The following is a 24,886-nucleotide window of genomic DNA, read 5'->3' on the forward strand; positions in this document are numbered from 1 at the left end:
AGAGGTAGTTTGCTGTGATTACTACCTTTAGTGTGCACAGAATTCTATCCCTTCTTACTGACTTGAAAATCATTTTTTAATTTTTTTTTCTGTCTTTCCACCCCCTCACTTTCTATTGGCTCCCACTTATTTAGACTGACTCCAGTTTCCATCTGCATTCAAAAACAAGCCCTCAAGAGTAAAACCAAAGTATAACAAAAAGGTCTTCCTTAACCTCTCCCTTCCTCTGAGTAATATCCTCTCTCCCCTTCCCTTTACTTATTTTGTAATAGATTTGTCTATGCTTTCCAGCTCTGCTTTCTTACCTCTTATATATTCCTTCACCCATGGGAAGTAAGTGTTTTAATGAGTGTTTCAACAAAGAGACAGGTATCACTGTTGTTAAATGATGTTACAAGGGCACATAAAACTGATAAATACTCGACTTAGTTCTAAAGGAGCCATTGCTTCTTTCCCTCAGCACACTGTTTTTGAGATTTATCTCCATTGTTGCATATTATCAGTATTATTAGTAGTAGTATTTTGCTGAGTAATATTACACTGTATGAATAAACCAGTTTATCAGTTCTTCTGTTGATCAACATGAGGGTTATTTCCAATTTTTGGCTATTATGAATAAAAATACTATGAACATACTTGTACAAAGCATTTTTGTGGGTGTGTGTACTTATCTCTCTTAGATAAATACCTAGGAGTGGAATTGCTAGCAGTTAACTTTGTAAGAAATTGCCAATTTTCCAAAGTGGTTGTGATTTAACACTCCCATCAGCAATGTACTAGAAGTTCAGTTGCTCCGCATCCTCCCAGTATTTTGTACAGGAAAGCTTTATTTGAACCATTCTAGTGGGTGTAGTGATATTTTAATTCTTATTTTAATTTGCATTTTGCTGACTAATAATGGTATTGAGCTTTTTCATGTGCTTATTTGTCATCTGTGTATTTTCTTTGATGAAGTTGCTGTTCAGGTCTTTCATCCTGTTTTTTGAAATTGGGTTGTATGTTGTGTATTACTTAGTAGTTCTTTATACATCCTGGATGCAATTTCTTTTTTCAGATACAGCTATTATGAATATTTACAAACTGTCTATAAATTACATATTTATTTTCTTTTTTCTTCCTTGTATCTTTGGTGAATAAAAACTAATTTTGATGAAGTTCAGTACATCCTCTTTTTTTTTTTCCTTTAGAGTCTATACTGTTTTCTGAGAAATATTTGCCTACACGAAGGTCATAAAGATAATCTCTTTTTTCCTAGTAACTTTATTGTTTTAGCTCTTTTGTTTAGGTCTATGATCTATCCTCAATTGATTTTTATTTATTTATTTGAGGGAGAGAGAGTGAGAGTGAGCAGTGGAGAGGGAGAAACAGGCTCCGCACTGAGTAGGGAGCCAGACATGGGATTTGATCCCAGGACCCTGAGATCATGACCTGAGCCAAAGGTAGATGGTTAACCACCTAAGCCACTCAGGCACCCCTATCCTCAATTGATTTTTATATGTGGTGTGAGGTAGGGGTCTAATTTTGGCTTTGTTTTCCCATAAGGATACACAATTATTCCAGCACTGTTTGTTAATACTGTATTCATTTTAGTTCCCTCATATGGCTGAAGGATGAGTCCCAACAACTAAGATTCCTTTCCTGGTATATGACTTTTGGTGGTTACACAGCTAACTATTTTGTAGTTTCTTTTCTTATGAGTTTTTATATCAGTGTTGGGTTATCAGGATCTTAGGAATCACTTTTTCACATATTCAAGTTTTGACATATTTTTTTCTGCAGCTATAAAGGAAATTAATAAAGTGAAGATGAGGTAGTCACTTTGATCCCTGAAAACATTAAGAAGACCACTGGTTAGCTCTCCAGTTTTACACAACAGGAATTTGTTCTTGCTTGTAATAATTTATTTCTATATTATATTTATATCAAAGTGTACATTGTCTACTGTGTCACACTTAGATTGTCTCCTAAACTACTTATTTTTTTCATTTCCTTAAGTGTGGAGAATTATCTCTGGAGATCTGAATCATGTGCTTTTGCTTGAAATATTAAAATACAGATTCCACAAGTGGGAGAATATGGAAATGACACTTAAAGTACATAATAGAGCATGAGTAAATTCATAAAAATGTGAATGAACTTGTCAAAATCATGGAACTAAAAGCTGAATTTGATAGTGCACCAGAACATGAGTAAGTAACACATGACAAAGTTGTGTTATTAATGGTCCTGTATATTAAGAGTTTTATCTGGGAAATGGGCCATTATTTGGATGACTTGCTTTCGTGATCAGCTTTGAGTTTTTAAACCATTAGTCTGGGAATAATGAATGCATCAGATCAGGGACAAGTGTCTTCTTTATTTATTCTTCATCCCAACATCAGCATAATATTTTATTTTCATGATTGGTTCTCAATTCTCATCCAGTCATAAACAAATAGGCAGATCTTCTGCCTATTTATAACTTCATACTAAAGTAAGAATTTTTTTAAGGAAGGGTCTTTTAGCCTTAAAAACTGAGATGATTATGTTTTCTGTGGTCATGCGTTGAATTTTTTAATAACCTGTGTTTTGATCTGTATTTAAATGTCACGGTCTGGATTGAATGCTTTTTCTGGAAGCAGAGACATATGTGGAGGCTTCAGGTTTCTTATTTCTTTACTTGTTCTTTCTGGATTTCATAAAAAAGGTATAAATGAGCAATAAAGTAACTTGGTCAGAATGTGATAGGATATCGCATTACCTTTGTTTTTAAAGGTCACATATTGTATTTAAAAATACGTGTGGCAAATTGCTGTGTAAAATTCAGGTTAAGAAAGGATATTAAAAACAAAAACACTCTCTTTAATCTGAAAAGTCCTGAAGAGTGTAAAGTTTTAATTAAATAAAAATTAATTATGAAATATTTTAATATGCAATTTAGGCATTAAATAAAATTAGCATTTTTTTCTTCCTTAAGTATGTGTTATCAAGTTTCAAGAATGTTAAAAACTTCTCTGATGATTTAATCTGAAATCATTTCTACAGCGAAATTCATAAATAATAAATATTATCTTATTAATCCATATTTTAGTTTAGCTGGGTCTCAGAGCAACTTAGTTCCTCAGGGAATGCGGTGTTCTTTATAAAAGAAGGTGATGAGATGTAATCTCCAAGGAATTAAATTGTGAAAACAATCTTGGTATTGTACATGCTAATATAAATCTGTTATTCCCTTTCCGCATCTATCACAACACATTTTAAATTGTGGCTGATCTTGTATGCAAATAGCTGCCTTATTAGAAATTGCGCTCTACGTGCTAATGTCTCCCTGGATTTCTTGGGAGTTTGCTATCTCACCATCAAAGCAATAGAAATGAATGATGATTACTGCAAGGCTTTGAAGAACAAAGAGAAGTCAGAACATTTTAGAGGTTCTAGATGTCTGAGGCACTGACAGTTTGCAACATACAAATGAATGGGAATCTCTTTAGATAATTTAAAATAGCCTCAATGTGTTTATTAGGAAAGTAAAATATTTTCTACCTTTTGTATTTGTTACAGCTAATAAAATGTAAGTCATTTGTGCATGGGTGTGTTCTTTAGACTTTTTTTTGTTTCATCATTTGGTAAAAGTTGTATTTTGCTTAAAAAATAGAATAGACTGAATAAAGAATAGAATAGAATAATTTCAGAGAACAAAGTTTAAATTTTTGAAATTTTGGTTAAGAATTATCAGTCACCAAAATCATTGGGAACAAAAATTCAAGGCTAGTTCCTCCTTAGTGTATCTCTTAGGTTGAAATTCTTTAAAATTCTTTTAAAGATTTTAGGTTGAAATTCTTTTAAAGGTTATATACATATAAAATGTATCAATTCATCGAGTATAAGCCTTTATAAAAATATAGGTTCTTTAGCTTTTTTTGGTATCACTTTGTTTATTTAAAGTACATTTTAAAATAAGTAAAATCTAATTCCTTTTGTTGAAAAAATATTCCCTATGGAGCTCTTCCTTTTTTATTTACTACAGGTAAGGAATGAATAAAATACTGGCCTTTGAAGTATTATCTCTGTTAGGATTTTGGTTTAAATGACCAAGCAGGAATTGAGGGAATAATAATAAGTGGCCATTTTGGTAGGTGGCCTTAGTATTTTCTTTTTAAAAAATTTTCCATAAAGGCAACAGACAAAACTAAATTGAAGAGGGAATAATGTCTTTGTATTTATTTATTTAAACTAACTTCTCTCCTAAAATGGAGTGATATTTTTTCTAGCCACACATAATCAAGATTAAAATAACTTGACTCCCTTTTACAATTAGTAGATGCAAAACACTATGCAAATGGTTGCTACATGAATAAATTATATCTATTGATATTTTTTGTGATGCTTATATTAATGTTCTAAATAATAACAAGTGAGAATATAGGATTAGGTGATGTCTTCGTTTCATTTCTGAGATTTTAAAGTTGTATTATCTTAGATGTGATAGCTACATGGTTTATGAGGTGAAGATTTAATTTATTTGATTTTTTGTCTTACTTTGCACATTCTTAAATATTACCATAATGTTAAATATGAAGATTATTATGAATAGGAAAATAGATTTTTAGCAGAATTCTTACACATAAGTAGTAATTGTTAATTTGGGGATGCCTTTTACTGTGTTAGGTGGTATCGTTGTTAGGATTGCTCTGTGTGACCATATATATGAATAAACAATACGTTTGAACTGAACAGATTTCAAAGACATTTGGCATTTGAGAACCTTAATAATGCTCTTTAGGAAAATTACAGTTTAATAATTTATATGGAGACATCTATACATATTTAAGTTAGAGTGATACTACCTACTGTAACATAAATATAAAGTGTATAAAGGCTCAAATGCTACAAGTTATTTCTTGTTCTCACAGCGGTGTGAAAGAGAAAAAACAAGTTGGTTGAGTGGGTTTCATTTGGGTAGCCATTCAGAATCCAGGATGTCACAGGTTCTGCCATCCTCATCAGATTATTTCCAACGTCACTCGGGGGGTCATCTCCATTTTATCCAGATGAATGGGTACATATGGAAAGTTTTTATAGGTTAATTCTAGAAGTAGCAAACACAATTTATTCATATTCTGTTGGCTGAAACTCAGTCACATGCCCACAGCTAACATCAAAGGAGGCTGGAAAAGTTGTCAGGTGAGCTCAGGAACAAAACAAAACAAAAAACCCTAAAAAATGAAGGAGAACATGTATTCTAGTAAATAGCTAGGAATTTTTCCTGTAGTCTACCTTTCTGGTCATGAAATAGCCATGCACATCCTTTTCCCTGACTCTTTGGTAGGAAGATCCTAAAGTTCCCCACTTATTGTGGCTAGGACAAGCCAAAGATCCCTCTTAGGTTGGACTGTGCTTCCTTGAAGTTTACAGACTGTTAAATTTTGCTAATGGTGAAGCAGAAGATAACTGCTTCATATATCCCATTTAAAGAAGGAAGAATGGGAAGAATGGGAAACATACAGGAAGCACTGATGCAGCATGATAAACCTGCTGTGCACGAGGCCACTGATAAGGCCCATTGCACGGACAGAAGTTTCTTCCTTGGACCCTCAATTATGGTTTTTTAGAGAAGTTTTCTTGTCCATTGTTCTTTATGGCCTTCACCTTCTGGATGGTTCTCCTTTCTGGTCACATATGAAGTGGATATTCCAAATCTAGAGAGTTTGCCTTCCTTGGGGGCTGCAATCTGCTGGTTTAAGTTTAGAAGTCCAAGGATTCGTTTTAATTAACTTATTTTTTTAGATAAAGTTGTAAATAAAGTTCCCTCAGATTTTAGTATCCTTCTTAACTATTTCTGATTAGTTCCATGTGACAGTGTGTTTCTGCCACATATAATTTTTTAAAGTTTTTATTTCAATTCCAGTTAGTTGGCAGTGTAATATTAGTTTCAGATGAATAATACAGTAATTCAGCTCTTCCGTACAATACCTGTGCCCATCACAAGTGTCCTCCTTAATCCCTACCACCTACCTCACCCATCCCCTCACCCACTTCCCCTCTGGTAGCCATCAGTGTGGTCTCTATAGTTAAGAGTCTTTTTCTTGGTTTGCCTCTCTCTCCTGTCCTTCCCCCTCTCCCCCCTTGCCCATTTGTTTTGTTTCTTAAATTCCACACATCTGCCACATATTTAAATTCAATAAAAATAGTAAGATTTGAAAGATGTGTTGTGGATTAAATCAAACAGTGCATATAATGAGTAAGCATGAGAATATTAGTAAATGGTAGTCATTTATACTGTTTACAGAAGGAGAGACAGAACTAGAACTCATATTTATGCACTTTTCTTACCTGTCATGCTTTTTAAAACAAGATTCAAAGTATTTGAGATTCAAACTTTAGCCTTTTTGTGTAACAGAATGGGTAATTAGAAAGAAACATACTGCCAAGAGCATGCACCCTAACTCATCTGAATCAATGGTACGTGGTTTTCACATTTACAGATAATACTTTTAACAGTTTGGTTTAATTGAGTATTTATAGTACTTGATAAAATGAATGTTACCAAGAACAAATAACTGGGAAATTTAATTACCAGCAATTGTATCCTTGATAATTTATTTGAAAGAATTTGTGTTCTTTACTGATATCTAATGGGAATAGTCAAAGACATTTTTACCCGTTGCTTTAAAAATGAATTTTATGGAATAAATTATTCCTGAAGTTTGTAGATAGTTCTTTTGATTTTTTAGGACTTCATCATAATTATTTTCTTTTTTTGCAGCAGGCATTTTGGAGATCAAAGATGGGTAGAAGAGATGCCTCTACTATAAAACTTCCTGTTGATCAGTACAGAAAGCAAATTGGTAAGCAATGAATTCCCTTTGATACATTCCTGTGAATTAATATAAAGAAAAAAGAATGATGTGTGATATTAAGAAAATAACTTTTCCTTAATACATATGATACACAGAGTATGAATAACGAAGGACTATATATTTTTAAAGAGCAAAAAATAAGTGTAGCCTGCTTACTAGTAGAGAAATACACTTTGTGTACTTGTGATTTTCAAATCTCTTATAATTTTTATTAATTTAAAAAAGCAAAAATGCATTTTATCATTTTTCTTAAGGCCAGATGTTTTTATATAGTATTTTTAGTGTTATCATCTATTAAATCATTTATTTTTATCCATGTAAAAACTTTTAACTTCGTTGACTCAATGACAATAATTTGATAAGCCTGAAATTCTTCTTCAAAGTTTTAATTTAGTAAGATAGTGGGCTAGAGAAAAGTACACTAGTCAACATAAAAAAATAAGAGGAAGCTTATCTATTTTAGACTATGCTCTAAGTACAAGATTTTCTACCCATTCTTTTCAAGAGCTCATGAAGTATTTATAAAAAATTACCCACATACAAAGTCACAAACCAAGTTCCCCCAATTTTAAAGAATCTGTATCCTACAGATTTAAATTTACTACAGGGTAGTAAATCAGAAATCGTTTAGAAGCGAAAAAGGTAACCTACCCTTTCCCATCCTGCACCCTCTCTTTTTACATATTCCTACTCACTTCCATCCATTCCTACTTTGGAAATAAAAAAATAGCAGTTAGTAAAAAACCTCTTCTAAAAAACTGAAGGATAAACAGAGAAGTTACAATAGAAGTCAGAAAATAAGTAGAAATTATTGATACCAAAAGAGTATACACCTATTTTATAAATGTGATATATAAGGTGCACACCATAAAGATATTTCTGTAAAACAAAAGAGGTGCAAAATGAAAGGAATATTAAAGAATATTTAGAATATATATAACCAATTAAAGATTTATATGTAGAAAAATAAAATCCTACTATAAATAAATGAACAAAGTAGTCTGGAAATCCAATAGTAAAATGGGTACAAAACATGAAGAAGCAATTCATGAAATAAGAAATCTGAATAAACAAAAATAAAAACAAAACAAACAACTATTACAATAAAAAAATGAAATTGGAAGAGTCTTACAAAGTGACCTAACTCATCTAACTGGTAGTCAGATAAATGCAAATTTAAAAAAGTATTTCTAACTGGATTAAATTTCTTGAGGGATGGTTTATGATGTTTGATTTTTTTGGGGGGGTATATTCCTCCTTCCTTCACTTAGAGGATGTCTGATGAATAAATAGTGTGGGTTGCTATGTTACTTTTGTGTTTAAACAGGACTGATTTATCAGATTAAAGTCTCTGATCAAATGAGATATGCTAACCACATAAATAATAGCCATATTGTGGATCGATTCACAATCCAACTCTTAAATATACAATTTTTAGAATTTTGACAAGTGTACATACCCATGTAACCAGAAATGCCAATCAAAATAGAAACATTTCCATTTTCTCAGGCAGTTCTTCATATCTGCTTCTAGTCAGTCTCTACCCACCTTCAAATGCAACTACTGTTCAGATTTCTATCACCACAGATGAATTTTTTCTAAAATAAAAAAATAAACAGCCTGCAAAGTTTTTATTGAAGTTGACTTTTATCTATCAATTTTGGAGGTTAGATATTAAAATCTAAATTCTTCTCTTTTATAAACATGGCATATCTTTTATTTACTTCTATTCATATTTGTTAGAGCCAAGACAGGATGAGACAAAGTAATATAATTATGAGGCCTCCACCCTTTTCTTATACTAAACTGGTCAGAGAGTGCTGTGATATGCATTATATTCCCATACAAAGTTCTCTTTCCTGTTTTACTTCCTCTTGAAAATATTAGCTGCACAAGATCCACCTGTCTCACAAGGTTCTTTGGAGATCCATGAGAAGTGTCAGACCAGTTTGTAAACTAGAGTGCTGCATGGATATGAGTTATCCTGTGTGTATTTTACAAATAGAGTAATCGTAATCAAACACAGTATATTAAAAGTAAAAGAGTGATGGTGTTTTTGTTCACTACTTTTAAGGATAATGGACTGAGTTAAGATTCTTAAGCATATACCGTAGAATATTATGATATATATAAGTTTTTTGTAAAGATAGAGAAATGGAATAGAAAAGATACTGACTAGTTAATTAATACAAACTAATTAAGATATTAAATAATTCAAGGATTTTCTCAAGGAAGGATTATCTGATTTTCTGTATCACGGTTAGAAAGTACCACAAGCCTGAGCTCATACTAATGATGATAGATTCATCTCCAGCACTGTCTCCCTTAAATGGAGTCCTATGCAGATGTTTCCCAGATCTGATAAAAAATGTGAGGAGGGAATAAATCAGCCATAATTATCTTGAAGAGATATTTCAGTATTTGTGGTAAGAAAAAATATATAAATATATATAAAAATATATATAATAAATAAAACATGTATTTATTATATATTATATAAAATATATAAAATAAATATATATAAATATATATATAAATATAAATAAAATAATATCATAGTGGGTTTTTTACTATTAAAGTTATTGGTAAGCTAATTCAATTGCTACTTAATAAACATTCACAAAGAATAGTGGTATTACATATGTGCAATGTCTTCTTGTTATGAAATCTCACTTATTTATATAATTTTTGTATGGCCAGTCAATAACTATATTTGGTAATACCAATACCAGTGCCATTTTCTGAATGATGATTTTAATATCACTGTTTAATTTATCTTTTGCTAAAAGTTTTGCCTTTTCAATTATGTACTAAATGACAATGATTAATGGCTTTCATAAAAGCTTTCTTTACAATATTCTTCACTCAGGTAAGAACCAAATGGGCTAATGCTGTGACTGGAAACACCTTGTAGATACAGAATCCTCATATTAAATGGACACTGTTTTAATTACTCTAGCATGATCTTGAAATGTGTAGTGAAGATGAAGTACCTTCTCTATTTCAAGGCAATGCACCTAAGAAAGACAATATTCTGAAATATTTCTGGCTTAAAGGAGAAATAAATTGGTTTGGGTCTTTTCTTCAGATACAATATCATATGAATAGAGAGTAAGATTGCCCAATATTGCATGTATTATTCTAGTGATAAATTATTTCAAGATTGGAAGAGAATTTTAAAAACTGCTTTAACATAATTAAGATATATTCTAAGTATATGTCATTAAGTATATCAGGCTAAACAATATTTATATGTATGAGGTAAATCATTATAAAACACAACTAATTTACCTGTAAATCTCTATTTTCTTACATAATATAAGTTGCTAACAGTATTAAGCACCTTGTGCCAGGCACATCTTATTTTATCTTCATAGTAGTCAGGTAAAAAAGCAACTACTATTATATAACTCCATTATACATATCAGGAAGACTTGGCACAGATGGGTTAAAGAAGTTTCCCAAGGTTCTACAATTGGTAGAAAGTACAGCCAGGACTCAATTCCAAGCAATGACCACATAATCCCTTTACTATACTACTTTTCTAGGGTTGTAGACTATATTAGATACTGGCAGATGCAAAGATAATTGAGTCACAAGATTTGAGTTCATGGAATTGACAGAATAATAGCACTTTGGCTGTCAGGAGAGTTTGAGGGACCTCTCTCTGCCCCTAATTTAGAAATACCAAAATATGAAGCTTCCATTTCTTAATTCTATTTTTAAAACTCCTGAGACATTTTTACTATAGTTCATTCAGTGAAAGCTCATACAATTATATACATATTTACCACCACCCTGCTTTTAATTCTCATTTACATCCTAGACCTTAAATCTGAAATCATGTTCTTTGTGCCTGGTGAACATTTTTTGGAATTTCTTAGAGTATATGTCTACTTGTGGCAAATTCTGTTTCTTTCTTTCATGATATTAACATAGCATTTTTAAAAGTTTTTATTGAAATTCTAGTTAGTTAACATACACTGTAGTATTAGTTTTGGGTGTACAGTTTAGTGATTTAACACTTCCATGCAACACCTAGTGCTCATCACAGCAAGTATACCTATTAACTCCCATCACCTATTTAAACTATCCCCCACCCACCTCTCGCTGGTAACCATGTTTGTTCTCTATAGTTAAGAGTCTGTTTCTTGGTACCCCCCCACACATTTTGTTTCTTAAATTAATTCCACACGTCAGTAAAATCATATAATATTTGTCTTTCTCTGACTGACTTATTTCATTTAGCATAATACCCTCTAGCTCTATCCACATCATTGCAAATGGCAAGATTTCATTCTTTTTGATGCCTGAGTAATTAAATACTGTTATGCTGAAAAGAAATAAAAAATTAAAAAAAAATGCAAAAAAAATAATATACCATTGTATGTGTGTGTGTATACATAATAGAAATGGAATTTTCTTTGGAAAAATGTCTATTCATGTCTTCTGCCCATTTCTTAACTGGATTATTTATTTTTTGCATGTTGAGTTTAATAAGTTCTTTATAGATTTTGGATACTAACCCTTTATCTGATATGTCATTTGCATATCAAATTCTCCCATTCCATGGGTTGCCTTTTAGTTTTGTTGATCGTTTCCTTCTCTGTGCAGAAGCTTTTTATCCAGATGGATTCCCAATAGTTCATTTTTGCTTTTCTTTTCCTTGTCTAGTAAGTAGTTGCTACAGCCAGTGTCAACATTTCAACAATATTTGTTCTTCCAATCTGTGAGGATGGAATGTTTTTTCATTTCTTTGTATCCTCCTCAATTTCTTTCATAAGTGTTCTATAATTTTCAGAGTATGGATCTTTTACATTTTTGGTTAGGTTTATTTCTAGATATCTTCTGGGTTTTGGTGCAGTCATAAAGGGGCTCAATTCCTTGTTTTGTATTTCTTTCTTCATTATTGGTGTATAGAAATGCAACAGATGATTTTGTATTCTGTGATGTTCTTGAATTTGTGTATCAGTTATAGCAATTTTTTTGGTGGAGTCTTTCAGGTTTTCTCCACAGAGTGTCATGTCTGCAAATAGTGAGTTTGACTTCTCCCTTGGCAATTGGATGCCTTTTATTTCTTTTTCTTGTCTGATTGATAAGGCTAAGACTTCCAGTACTATGGTAAATAACAGTGGTGAGAGTGGACATCCTGTTCTTGTTCCTGATCATAGAGGAAAAGCTCTCAGTTTTTCCCCTTTAAGGATGATATTAGCTGTGGGTCTTTTGTATATGGCCTTTATGTTTTTGAGGTATGTTCCCTCTATCTTTATTTTATGGAGGTTTTTTAAAAATTAACGTATAATGTATTATTTGCCCCTGGGGTACAGGTCTGTGAATCATCAGGCTTACACATTTCACAGCACTCACCATAGCACATACCCTCCCCAATGTCCATAACACAACCACCTTCTACATACCCCCCTTCCCCTGGCAACCCTCAGTTTGTTTTGTGAGATTAAGAGTCTCTTACTGTTTGTCTCCCTCCCGATCCTATCTTGTTTCATTTTTTCCTTCCCTACCCCCAGCAACCCCCTGCCCTGCCTCTCAAATTCTTCATGTCAGAGAGATCATATGGTAATTGTCTTTCTCTGATTGACTTATTTTGCTCAGCATAATACCCTCTAGTTCCATCTATGTCATTGCAAATGGCAAGATTTTGTTTCTTTTGATGAATGCATGGTATTCCATTGTGTATGTGTGCATATATATATACATCACATCTTCTTTATCCATTCATCTGTTGATGGACATCTAGGTTCTTTCCATAGTTTGGCTATTGTGGACATTGCTGCTATAAACATTTGGGTGCATGTGCCCCTTCTGATCACTACATTTGTATCTTTGGGGTAAATACCCAGTAGTGTGATTAATTGGTCATAAGGTAGCTCTATTTTCCACTTTTTGAGGAAGCTCCATGCGGTTTTCCAGAGTGGCTGCACCAGCTTGCATTCCCACCAGTGGTGTAGGAGGGGAACCTCCAGAAGGAGGAGGATTTCTCTGCATCCTCACCAACATCTGTCATTTCCTGACTTGTTAATTTTAGCCATTCTGACTGGTGTGAAGTGGTATCTCATTGTGGTTTTGATTCGTATTTGCCTGATGCCGAGTGATGTTGAGCACTTTTTCATGTGTCTGTTGGCCATTTGGATGTCTTCTTTGCAGAAATGTCTGTTCATGTCTTCTACCCATTTCTTGATTGGATTATTTGTTATTTGGGTGTGGAGTTTGATAAGTTCTTTATAGATTTTGGATACTAGCCCTTTATCTGATATGTCATTTGTGAATATCTTCTCCCATTCTGTCAGTTGTCTTTTGGTTTGGTTGACTGTTTCCTTTGCTGTGCAAAAGCTTTTGATCTTGATGAAGTCCCAATAGTTCATTTTTTCCCTTGCTTCCCTTGGCTTTGGCAATGTTTCTAGGAAATAGTTGGTGCAGCTGAGATAGAAGAGGTTGCTGCCTGTGTTCTCCTCAAGGATTTTGTTGGATTCCTGTCTCACAGTGAGGTCTTTCATCCATTTTGAGTCTATTTTTGTGTGTGGTGTAAGGAAATGGTCCAGTTTCATTTTTCTGCATCTGGCTGTCTGTGTTTCCCAGCACCATTTGTTGAAGAGACTGTCTTTTTTCCACTGGACATTCTTTCCTGCTTTGTCGAAGGTTAGTTGACCTTAGAGTTGAGGGTCTGTTTCTGGACTCTCTAATCTGTTCCATTGATCTATGTATCTGTTTCTATGCCAGTACCATACTGTCTTGATGATCACAGTTTTGTAATAGAGCTTGAAGTCTGGAATTGTGATGTCACCAACTTTGGCTTTCTTTTTCAACATTCCTCTGGCTATTTGGAGTCTTTTCAGGTTCCATATAAATTTTAGGATTATTTGTTCCATTTCTTGAAAAACATTGATGGTATTTTGATAAGGATTGCATTAAATGTGTAGATTGCTTTAGGTAGCATAAACATTTTGCAGTATTTGTTCTTCCAATCCATGAGCATGGAATGTTTTTCCAGTTCTTTGTGTCTTCCTCAATTTCTTTCATGAGTACTTTATAGTTTTCTGTGTGTAGATTCTTTGCCTCTTTGGTTAGGTTTATTCCTAAGTATTTTATGGTTTTGAGTATAATTGTAAATGAGTTCGACACTTTAATTTCTCTTTCTTCTGTGTTGTTGGTGTATAGAAATGCAACTGATTTCTATGCATTGATTTTATATCCTGACACTTTGCTGAATTCCTTTATGATTTCTAACAGTTTTGGAGTGGATTCTTTTGGATTTTCCACATAAAGTATCATGTCATCTTCAAAGACTGAGAGTTTTACTTCTTCTGTGCTGATTTGGATGCTTTTTATTTCTTTTTGTTGTCTGATTGCTGAGGCTAAGACTTCTAGTACTATGTTGAATAGCAGTGGTGATAGTGGACAGCCTTGCTGTGTTCCTGATCTTGGGGGAAAAGCTTTCAGTTTTTCCCCATTGAGAATGGTATTTGCTGTTGGCTTTCATAGATGGCTTTGATGGTATTGAGGTAATGTACCCTCTATCCCTGCACTTTGAAGAGTTTTGATCAAGAAAGGATGCTGTACTGTGTCAAATGCTTTTTCAGCATCTATTGAGAGTATCATATGGTTCTTGTGCTTTCTTTTATTAATATATTGTATAACATTGATTGATTTGTAGATGTTGAACCATCCTTGCAGCCCAGGAATCAATTCCATTTGGTCATGATGAATAATCCTTTTAATGTACTGTTGGATCCTATTGGCTAGTATTTTGGTGAGAATTTTTGTATTCATGTTTGTCAAGGATATTGGTCTGTAATTCTCCTTTTTGAGAGGGTCTTTGGTTTAGGAATTAAGGTAATTCTGGCCTCATGAAATGAGTTTGGAAGTTTTCCTTCCATTTCTATGTTTTGGAACAGTTTCAGGGGAACAGGTATTAATTCTTCTTTAAGTGTTTGGTAGAATTCCCCCAGGAAGCCATCAGGCCCTGGGCTCTTGTTTTTGGGAGGTTTTTGATGACTGCTTCAATCTCCTTACTTGTTATTGGCCTGTTCAGGTTTTCTATTTCTTCCTGGTTCAGTTTTGGTAGTTTATATGTCTCTAAGAATGCATCCATTTCTTCCAGATTGTCAAATTCGCTGGTGTATAGCTGCTTATAATATGTTCTTATAATTGCTTGTATTTCTTTGGTGTTGGTTGTGATCTCTCCTCTTTCATTCATGATTTTATTAATTTGGGTCCTTTCTCTTTTCTTTTTGATTAGTCTGGCCAGGGGCTTATCAATCTTATCAATTCTTTCAAAGAACCAGCTCCTAGTTTTGTTGATTTTTTTCTACTGTTTCTTTTGGTTTCTATTTCATTGGTTTCTGCTCTGATCTTTATGATTTCTCTTCTCTTGCTGGGTTTAGGTTTTCTTTGCTGTTCTTTCTCCAGCTGCTTTAGGTGCAGGGTTGGGTTGTATACTTGAGACCTTTCTTGTTTCTTGAGAAAGGCTTGTATCGCTATATACTTTCCTCTCAGGGTCACCTTTGCTGTGTCCTAAAGATTTTGAAAAGTTGTGTTTTCATCTTCGTTTGTTTCCATGAATTTTTTCAATTCTTCTTTAATTTCCTGGTTGACCCATTCATTCTTTAGTAGGATGCTCTTTAGCCTCCATGTATTTGAGTTCTTTCCAACTTTCCTCTGCTGATTGAGTTCTAGCTTCAAAACATTGTGGTCTGAAAATATGCAGGGAATGATCCCAATCTTTTGGTACCAGTTGAGACCTGATTTGTGACTCAGGATGTAATCTATTCTGGAGAATGTTCCATGTGCACTAGAGAGGAACGTGTATTCTGTTGCTTTGGGATGGAATGTTTTGAATATATCTGTGATGTCCATCTGGTCCACTTTGTCATTTAAAGCCTTTATTTCCTTGTTGATCTTTTGCTTAACTGATCTGTTTCATGAGGGGGTGTTAAAATCCCTTACTATTATTTTATTACTACTACTGTGTTTCTTTGATTTTGTTATTGCTTTATGTAGTTGGCTACTCCTGTATTAGGGACATAGATACTTCAAATTGTTAGATCTTCTTGTTGAACAGACCCTTTAAGTATGATATAGTGTCCTTCCTCATCTCTTATTACAGTCTTTGGCTTAAAATCTATTTTATTTGATACAAGTATTGCCACCCCAACTTTCTTTTGATGTCCATTAGGATGGTAAATTGTTTTCCACCCCCTCTCTTTAAATTTGGGGCTGTCTTTGGGTCTAAAATGAGTTTCTTGTAGACAGCATATTGGTGGGTCTTATTTTTTTATCCATTCTGATACCCTGTATCTTTTGATTGGGGCATTTAGCCCATTTACATTCAGGGTAGCTATTGGAAGATGTGAATTTAGTGTCATTGTATTGCCCGTAAGGTAACTATTACTGTATATTGTCTCTGTTCCTTTCTGGTCTATTACTTTTAGGCTCTCTCTTTGCTTAGAAGACTCCTTTCAATATTTTCTGTAGGATTGTTTTGGTGTTTGCAAATTCTTTTAATTTTTGTTTGTCCTGGAAGCTTTTTATCTCTCCTTCTATTTTCAATGACAACTAGCTCGATATAGTATTCTTGGCTGCATATTTTTAATGTTTAGTGCTCTGAATATATCATGCCAGTCCTTTCTGGCCTGCCAAGTCTCTGTGGATAAGTCTGCTGTTAATCTAATATTTCTACCATTGTATGTTACAGACCTTTTGTCCCATGCTGCTTTCAGGATTTTCTCTTTGTCACTAAGACTTATAAGTTTTACTATTAGATGACGTGGTGTGGACCTATTTTTATTGATTTTGAGGGGGATTCTCTGTGCCTCCTGGATTTTGATGCTTGTTCCCTTTGCTGTATTAGGGAAATTCTCTATTCTAATTTGCTCCAACATACCTTCTCCCCCTCTCTCTGTTTCTTCTTCTTCTGGAATCCCAATAATTCTAATATTGTTTCATCCTGTGGTATCACTTCTCTCTCATATTCTTCCCTCATGGTCCAGTAGTTGTTTGTCTCTCTTTTGCTTAGCTTCTTTATTCTCTGTCATTTGGTCTTCTATATCACTAATTCTCTCTTCTGCCCCATTTATCCTTGCATTAAGAGCCTTCATTTTTTTATTATAATTCATTAATAGCTTTTTAAATTTCAACTTGGTTAGATTTTAGTTCTTTTATTTCTCCAGAAAGGGATTCTCTAATATCTTCCATGTCTTTTTCAAGCCCAGCTAGCACCTTGATAATCATCCTTCTGAACTCTAGTTCTGATATATTACCAATGTCCTTATTGATGAGGTCCCTAGCCATTGGTACTGCCTCTTGGTCTTTTTTTTTTTTTTTTTTTTTTGTGGTGAGTTTTTCTGCTTTGTCATTTTATCCAGATAAGAATATATGAACGATTGAGTACCTTTTTTTGTTAGTTGTAATAATTTGTAATTTCTCTTTGATTTTCTATATAGATAGTTTTCTAATAGGTATAATTTTAAAAATTTTAATTCTTGCATTTAATCTTTTGTATTTTGTTATGTTGTGTTTTTCAGTTAGAAATAGAGATATTTATATTCTATTCCTAACTTTAAAGGATATGTTTCAGTCATTTTGCCATTATATGTAATGTTATTTCTAGGTTTTTGGTACATATTTGCTGTTGAGCTAAGGAAATTCCCCTTTGTTCTTAGTTTATCAAGAGTTTTTCTTTTTTCATTTTTTAAAGTAATGAAGTAAGTTGAATTTTATTGAAGATTTTTTTCTACCAGAAGAATATTATTTATTTTATCAAATTTTATTAATAGATTTTCTAAACTCTCTTTTCATTGCTGATATAAATCTTACTTTGTTTTGATTTCTTAAAAATACATAGTTGATTTCAATTTACTGGTATTTTATGACTTTTTACACATTGTTTTTTATTTATGAAATTGACATATGTCTCTCCATTCTCTTACCATCTTTGTTCAGTTTTAGTTTGAATGTCATACAAGATTTATATAATGAATTGGAAATATACCCTTCTTTTTTATGCTCTAAGTTATACAAATATGTAAATATAACCTTCTAGAATGTTTCTAAAAGTCCCTAAAAAAACTTCTGTATTGCTTTATATTTAAGTGGATCTTTAATGATTTTCTCTCTTTTTTTTAATCGATTAATAGATCTATATTTTTGAGCAACTCTAGGTAACATATTCAGTGATAAAGCTGAATGAAAAAATTTCAAATGTATTCATAAAGTTGTGTGTAAATTTTTTTAGTATTTTTTAAATATCCATTATGTCTCTATTTTTAGTTGATGTTATTTAACTATGTCTTTATCAGTATCAACTGAGATGTCTAATTTTTTACATATTTTAAAGCACTAGCTTTTGGTACTATATATTCTACTGTTTCTTTTTCCATAATTTTACTCTTTATTATTTCCTTCATTGACATTCCTTAGCTTTTTCCTTGGTAATTATTTGAGATGAGTGCTTTGCTATTTGTTTTTTAAACTTTTAAAAAATAATGTGTTCATTTAATGGATCTTTTTTTTTTTTTCATTTAATTATTGGCAACATTACATTATTTAGAGCTTTTTCGAACTTTTATATATACTCTTTTCATGTATAGGTACTTCATATATATTTATACATTTACGTAATTTGAATTGATTCTTAAACATATTGTTTTGTTTTGTTTTTAAAGATTTTATTTATTTGAAGAGAGAGAGGGAGAGAGAGAGCATGAGTGGGAGGAGGGGGCATGGAGAGGGAGAAGCAGGCTGAGCAGGGAGCCCCATGTGGGACTCAGCCCCTGGACTTAGGGTCATGACCTGAGTTGAAGGCAGAGGCTTAACCAGCTGAACCCCAACTTACTGTTTTTTGTTCAGAGACTTTCAAGAGTCAGTTTCTGATACTAAGCTTTTCTCTATTGCTTAGTATGTGGTCAATTTCATTTATTTTCTTATGTCCATGCTTGAAAGGAATAAGTATTCTCTAACATTAGGATACTGTACTGCTTATATTGTGGTGTTCAAATCTATTTTGTACTTTATATGAATGTTTAAGCTGTCGTTCTGTGAGAAAGGAGAATTAAAATACTCTCACTAAGATGATGGAGATGTTAATTTTTGTAATTCTATTGGTTTTTGCTTTGTATATTTTAAGGCTATGTTTTTGTTGTGTAGCATTTCTAAATTTGTATATATTTCTGATTTTTTTCTTTTTTCCATTAAATAATGGTCTTTTTATTTCTAAAAATTAATTTAAGTTTTTCCTTAGAGCTTTATTTTGATCTTACATTAATATTGGTGAATACCTTTCTCTTGTTTAGTATTCTGATTTTCTTTTCTGTTGCTTTACTTTTGTCTCAACTTTAGCATTATGTTTTATGTTTTTGATATAGCCTATGAATCCTTATTTTTGAGCAAGGAAATTTAATTCTATATCATTTCTTGTGAATGAAAAATCTAGATATATTTCCATGATTTTATTTTGTAATTTTTAATTGTGGTGGTTTTTGCTAATCTCTACCCTAATCTTACCTGAGAAATTTGGAGTTTTTTTATTGTTCAAATTTTGAAATGTTTTTTGAAATGTTTTCATTTCATTTCATTTCTTCTCTCCTTCCTCCTTCCCTCCCTGTCTCTCTCCTTTCTTTTTCTATTTTTACCTTCCTGCCTTCCCTTCTCCTCCTCCCCCACTTACCTCCTTCCCCTCCTCCTCCTTTTTGTTTCTCCTCTTCTTCCTCTTCCTTTTTTTCCTCTTCTTGGATTCCTCAAACTTTATTCGTGATGTATTTGACTTAATGAAATTTAAAGCCTATTAATATCTTTATTTATCCGAAACAATATAAAGATTTTTAACTCTTTATATGATTACTCCTTCCTGTTGCTCATGTTATTGTGTGTATTACTTTATTTCTTTCTTGTTTTTAACAGCACAAACTCAATTATTACAGCTCTTTTTTAGTTTTAGTCATCAGTAATTACTTAGATCTACCTTCATATTTGCTTTTTTTGCTTTTTGTATTTCACATCTGCCTTCTGGTGAAGTTTCCTTGTTATTTTGCCTTCATGCAAGTATCTATCAGTGGCAAAATTTCTTGGTCTTTGTTTATAAGACAGTATTATATTGCACTTATTTTTGAATTATAGTTTAGCTGGATACATAATTTTAGGTTGATATTATTTGTACTTGCTCAGAACTTTGATGGCATTGTTTTATTCATTTCCTGTTTCTGGTATTTCTGATGAGACATTTTTCAATAATATTATTATAACTTCTTTTAATTTTCATTCCTGTTTTTAAGGTTTTTCTTTTTATCTTAAATGTTTTTCAGCTTTAATTTAATGCAAATGCTGATTTTTATTTAATAAAAAAAAACTTGAAATCTGGTTTTCTCCTTCATATTAAATATTCTTGTCTTTCTAAGTCCTGGAAGTACTTAATATCTGATTTTTTTTCTGTCTTTTGAATAATGGCTTTCCCCCTTCTCTATAATTTCTCTTTCTAGCATTACTATTATATATAAATTGAGACTTCCTATTACAACATTTGTAATTCTTAAAATCATAATTATATATTTTCTCTCTTAAAACTAATATTGCAGGGATGCCTCGGTGGCTTAGTTGGTCATTATCCCAGAGTCTTGGAATTGAGTCCCACATTGGGCTCCTTGCTCAGTGGGGAGCTTGCTTCTCCCTCTGCAGGCAGTTCCCCCTGCTTGTATGTGTTTTCTCTCTCTCTCTCTCTCTGATAAATAAATAAATAAATAAATAAATAAAATCTTTAAAAAATTTTTCTATCATATTTGGGTTTGTTATTTCTCTGACTTATCTTTCCTTAGATTAAATTTACAAATTCTTTTTCTTTCTCAGTCATTTATTTACTATGTCTAAGTTGGATCCACGGATATATAATCTCAGTGACCTTTTTTGTCATGTGTAAAAGGTCAATTTGATCACTTTAAAAATCATTCATTTTTGTTCTGTTTCTTTCCTCTTTATTTTAAATACCAATTTTATATATTCTTTGAGATTCTTCCACTATTCCTTCTTATGGTGCCAATTTTCCCATTTGTTATATTGGTTTATTGTATCTCATGCTATTTTCTTTTTCTTTCTTTCTTTTTTTCAGTCCTTTTATGGTTTATTCTCCCGCACACCTGCCCCGTGTGTGTGTATGTGTGTGTGTGTATTCATCTTCAACAGAGGGTCATTTGTTTTTGTTTCTGTTTTCTCCCTCTGTAGGGGGGTTCAAGCAGTCTGAATTGTGAAATATACTTGCAGAGCAATGTTTAATTTATTTATTGACAGTAAGGATTTTTGGACCATTAATCTAGACTTATTTCTTGGCCGAAGATTTCTGCAATTTGGACCTCACACCTTCTTTTTGGGTCTGACAGGCTTAAGATTGTATTTTCCATAGGTGACACAACTTTTCTACACACTCAGAATTTAGAGGCAGTAGAAACATTCCTTGCTATTTCTCCAAATAAGTACAGTGTCTTTTGTATGGTTGGGTCAATCCTTTGAGGATCTCAATTTTATCCATATATTTAATTTCAGCTCCTTTTTCATAGCAGCGCTGCTCATGCCTGGGCCTTAAAAGCCAATGTACAATCCTCTTGATATCTACAACCAGGCACTGGTTTTAGATGTACCACCTCCCAACTCTCCACCCAAGGGCACCCACGGATATCTAGGATGTCAGCTAGAACTAGCTGTTTTGCTTTGAGTTTTATCTTTGCTTCTGCCATTTGAACATTTCTGTTTTTCCTTTTATTATCATGTATGTATGTTTATTTAAAAATATATACATTCAATACTTATAGGTTTATAGGATGAGCTTTTCACTACTGTTTCTATGTGTTTATATAAAAAAAGAGTCCACCTCAGCTCTGTCTACCATATTTTCAGAACTGGAAGTCTTTTGAGCATTTTATTGGCTGATAGCACATATCACTTTCTTTCTTCCTTGTTTTAAGTATTTATATATGTATTTTATTTGTACCTACTGGGATTTAAACATTCTTGAAGACAGAAGCTCAATCTAATTTTATTTTTCATCCCTGATGATCACCTCTAATGATAGAAAGTACTTATAAATATTCAATAAAAAATCTCCCTAATTCTAAGGTAATTAAATTCTATACAGTCTTTGTTTAATCTACTCTGTTCATATTAGTCTTGAGTGTTCTATTATATCTCTTGAAATAATGAGTATCTTTAATATGCTGTTATTTAATTTTTCTGCAAGTTTTTGTTTTATCTTCCCTGTGATACTTTTTTAATGTTTTCTATTGATTTTTATCTCTGTATCCCCAAGGATACATTACACATAGCAGTTACTTAAAAAATTTTTCATTTACTTGTTTGTTTTGGCTAGGTGCAAACTAAAGTTTGATATGCTTTATCATATCTTCTATTCAGCCACATTTCTCTTCATATCTAAGTTGTTACTTGGTCAGCATTTTTAATGCGATTTTCTGAGAAATTAATTTATATCTCATGAATAAGTTGTTGGTTTATCTTTCTAACAACCCAAAGCATAGTACTTGTTTCTTAGTACTTAATGTTATTAAAGGATGGTGGAGCCTCTGCAATATATGATTAATATCAAGCTGTTTTGTCCAAGTATTTAAAAAAACTGGCTTGAGTTGCCTTTATAACATAATTTTTAAAGTTTGAATGAGTTCTTATTTTTAATGATTAATTTACTTATTTCCTCTCCTTAGTTCAAATATCCCTAAATAATTTTTTTAAAGATTTTATTTATTTATTTGATGGTGAGAAAGAAAGAGAGCACAAGCAGGGGGAACAGCAGGAAGAAGGAGAGGAAGAAGCAGGTTTGCTGCTGAGCAGGGAACCTGATGCTGGGCTTGATTCCAGGACCCTGGGATCATGACCTGAGCTGAAGGCAGACACTTAACTGACTGAGCCACCCAGGTGCCCCAAATATCCCTAAATAATTTTGAGAAAAATACTTTTTGCAAATTTTACATCATTTTATATGACTGGCTAAATATAAAAGTATACTATACCAGTGATAATCCACTCGATCTGTATTGTTTATTCTTTATCTGTATTTTATTGTGTTTCTGGTTTTGTAATAAGTTTTTAATCAATTTGATTAACATTTAAATTATTTTTTTTTGCCTGTGATCATGCCATTTCTGATTTTGTTCATCTTGTAGCTATCAAAACGCTGATCATTTGTTTATTGACATAGTTACTGGAGTTTGCTATAGGATTCTATAGGAAAGACTATAGGCCCTTGCTTTTATAATGAGTTTTCCACAGTTATTTGTAGTTTACAATATAGTAACTAAAATCTGTGTTCATATGGCAGGGAGATTACTTTATATGCCAAATTACATTGCTCTTTTATATGTAATACAAGTAATATGATATGGTAATACCATATGGTAATCATATGGTAAGATGAGAAAAGTAAGATTTCAAATAGTGTTTTGCTTTTCGAGGAAGAGGGGAGGGATTTAAAGCAGTTGATAAGAAATTATTCTAAAAATGTTGAAGGAAATCTAAGTCTTTGATTAACAAATATTATTTGTCAGTATTTTTGGCATGCTGTAAATAACTCATCTTCCAATAATTCATTTGAGTAATTAAATTTAGATTGCAAATTTTTCTTTTCAAATATTTTGACTCTTATCTCTTTGCTTTTCTATTGTATCTTAATTGGTGTGGTCTCTATAAATGGACAATAAATTATATATCTTTGTTATAGAGATCAGACAGTGAATAGAACTTGGTATTCATCCCAGACAGAATTATGATTGAATGTATTTGCAAGATTAAAGCACTGAATTTACTTTTTTCTAATTAAAGGCAATTAAAGATTTCCAGACACAAATAAAAGACAATGAATTGAGGAATAAGTGTAGGAGCAAGTCCATTTGCAGGTGAAAAGATGTGCCTTTGAAGCAGAACCAGCTGTATTTTCATTGAAAGAATAACAGTTTAGGAAGCTTTTCTGCATGTGCTTGCTTGATAGCATAATGTACTCATAAGCAGCTTATGCAGTATTCAGAAAATAACAGTGCATTAATTTTTAAAGCAGCAAAGGCAGAGGAAGAGCAGTACTGCCACATGATGATAATGAGTGTGGCTAGTGTAATGTCGACTGTTGAGAAAGAAAAAAACAGCGAGCTTCTGAAAAATGAACATTTATAAAACAATAACCAGATATTCACATGATAATGAGCTTAGAGAGCAATATCAACAAAGGGCAAAGATGCAGTCTTGTTTCTGCACAAAGTAAAGGAAGGGAAAAGCAAAAAGCCAAAAGCAGTTAAGTAACCTGTTTTTTCATTAAACTAAGAAAACTCTGAAACTACAGCAGAGTTAATGCCATGTCTTTAAATATGAAATAATTTATGACATAAATATGTTTTTATGTTGAATTAAATAAAGCATAAAAATGATTCTATTCTTTTCTAAATTAATGTAATATGAGGAATAGTATAGGACAATATTAAGGTACCAAAATATTTATGATTTTTGTTAAATATGTTTTTGTATCTACTTGTAATTTTTTATAGAAATGATGCCCATGCTAGAGTTAAATGTATTTTAACATACTGAATAAGAAAGGAAACTTTACATAGACAATATCTGCTGATTAGAAATTATAACTGAAAATGACTTTTTAAATTATTCTGTTTTAAAAAGAGATACTACACAGATTGTCTGCAAAGTATATATAAATAAAAATTATGAATATGTGGAATAAACTTTGCTATTAAAAAATCCAGGTGTAATTCAAAAATTATTTTGCTTCAATGTTTACTTTTTAGTTATGATTTTGCTCTTACTTCATACTCAGAAGCCCTGTTTAAGACTTGGAACAGGAAATTCTGTTGATTATGTACTATTAGTTTTCAAGTATGTATTTTCTGCCCATATTTAACAGGAGAAATCAGGGACAGGCTAGTTTGATTTGTTAAAGCTGATGGAATTGGGAACTAGACCCATATTATTAGGTGAATCTTAACTCTTTTGTAATTGGAAGAAATGAGATAGTTTTTTTGAGTTTAAGAATGATTAAAATG

General features: G+C 32.2%; 1 protein-coding gene across 2 annotated transcripts in view; it reads left to right on the forward strand.

The window, feature by feature from the left end:
• TRIQK (triple QxxK/R motif containing) overlaps positions 1 to 24,886 on the forward strand; it is a 93,994-nt gene that overhangs the window by 42,707 nt on the left and 26,401 nt on the right. The window contains exon 3 of one of the 2 annotated variants that reach the window (XM_080802245.1): positions 6,749 to 6,827. In XM_080802245.1, coding sequence (XP_080658371.1) covers positions 6,767 to 6,827 — 61 coding nt within the window. In that variant the 5' untranslated portion in view covers positions 6,749 to 6,766. Of the gene's footprint in view, positions 1 to 6,745; positions 6,828 to 24,886 lie in introns of both variants that reach the window. The other variant, XM_080802244.1, reaches the window with a different exon arrangement.

This window comes from Martes martes (genome assembly GCF_963455335.1).
Source record: "Martes martes genome assembly, chromosome: 4".
Lineage (NCBI taxonomy): Eukaryota > Metazoa > Chordata > Mammalia > Carnivora > Mustelidae > Martes > Martes martes.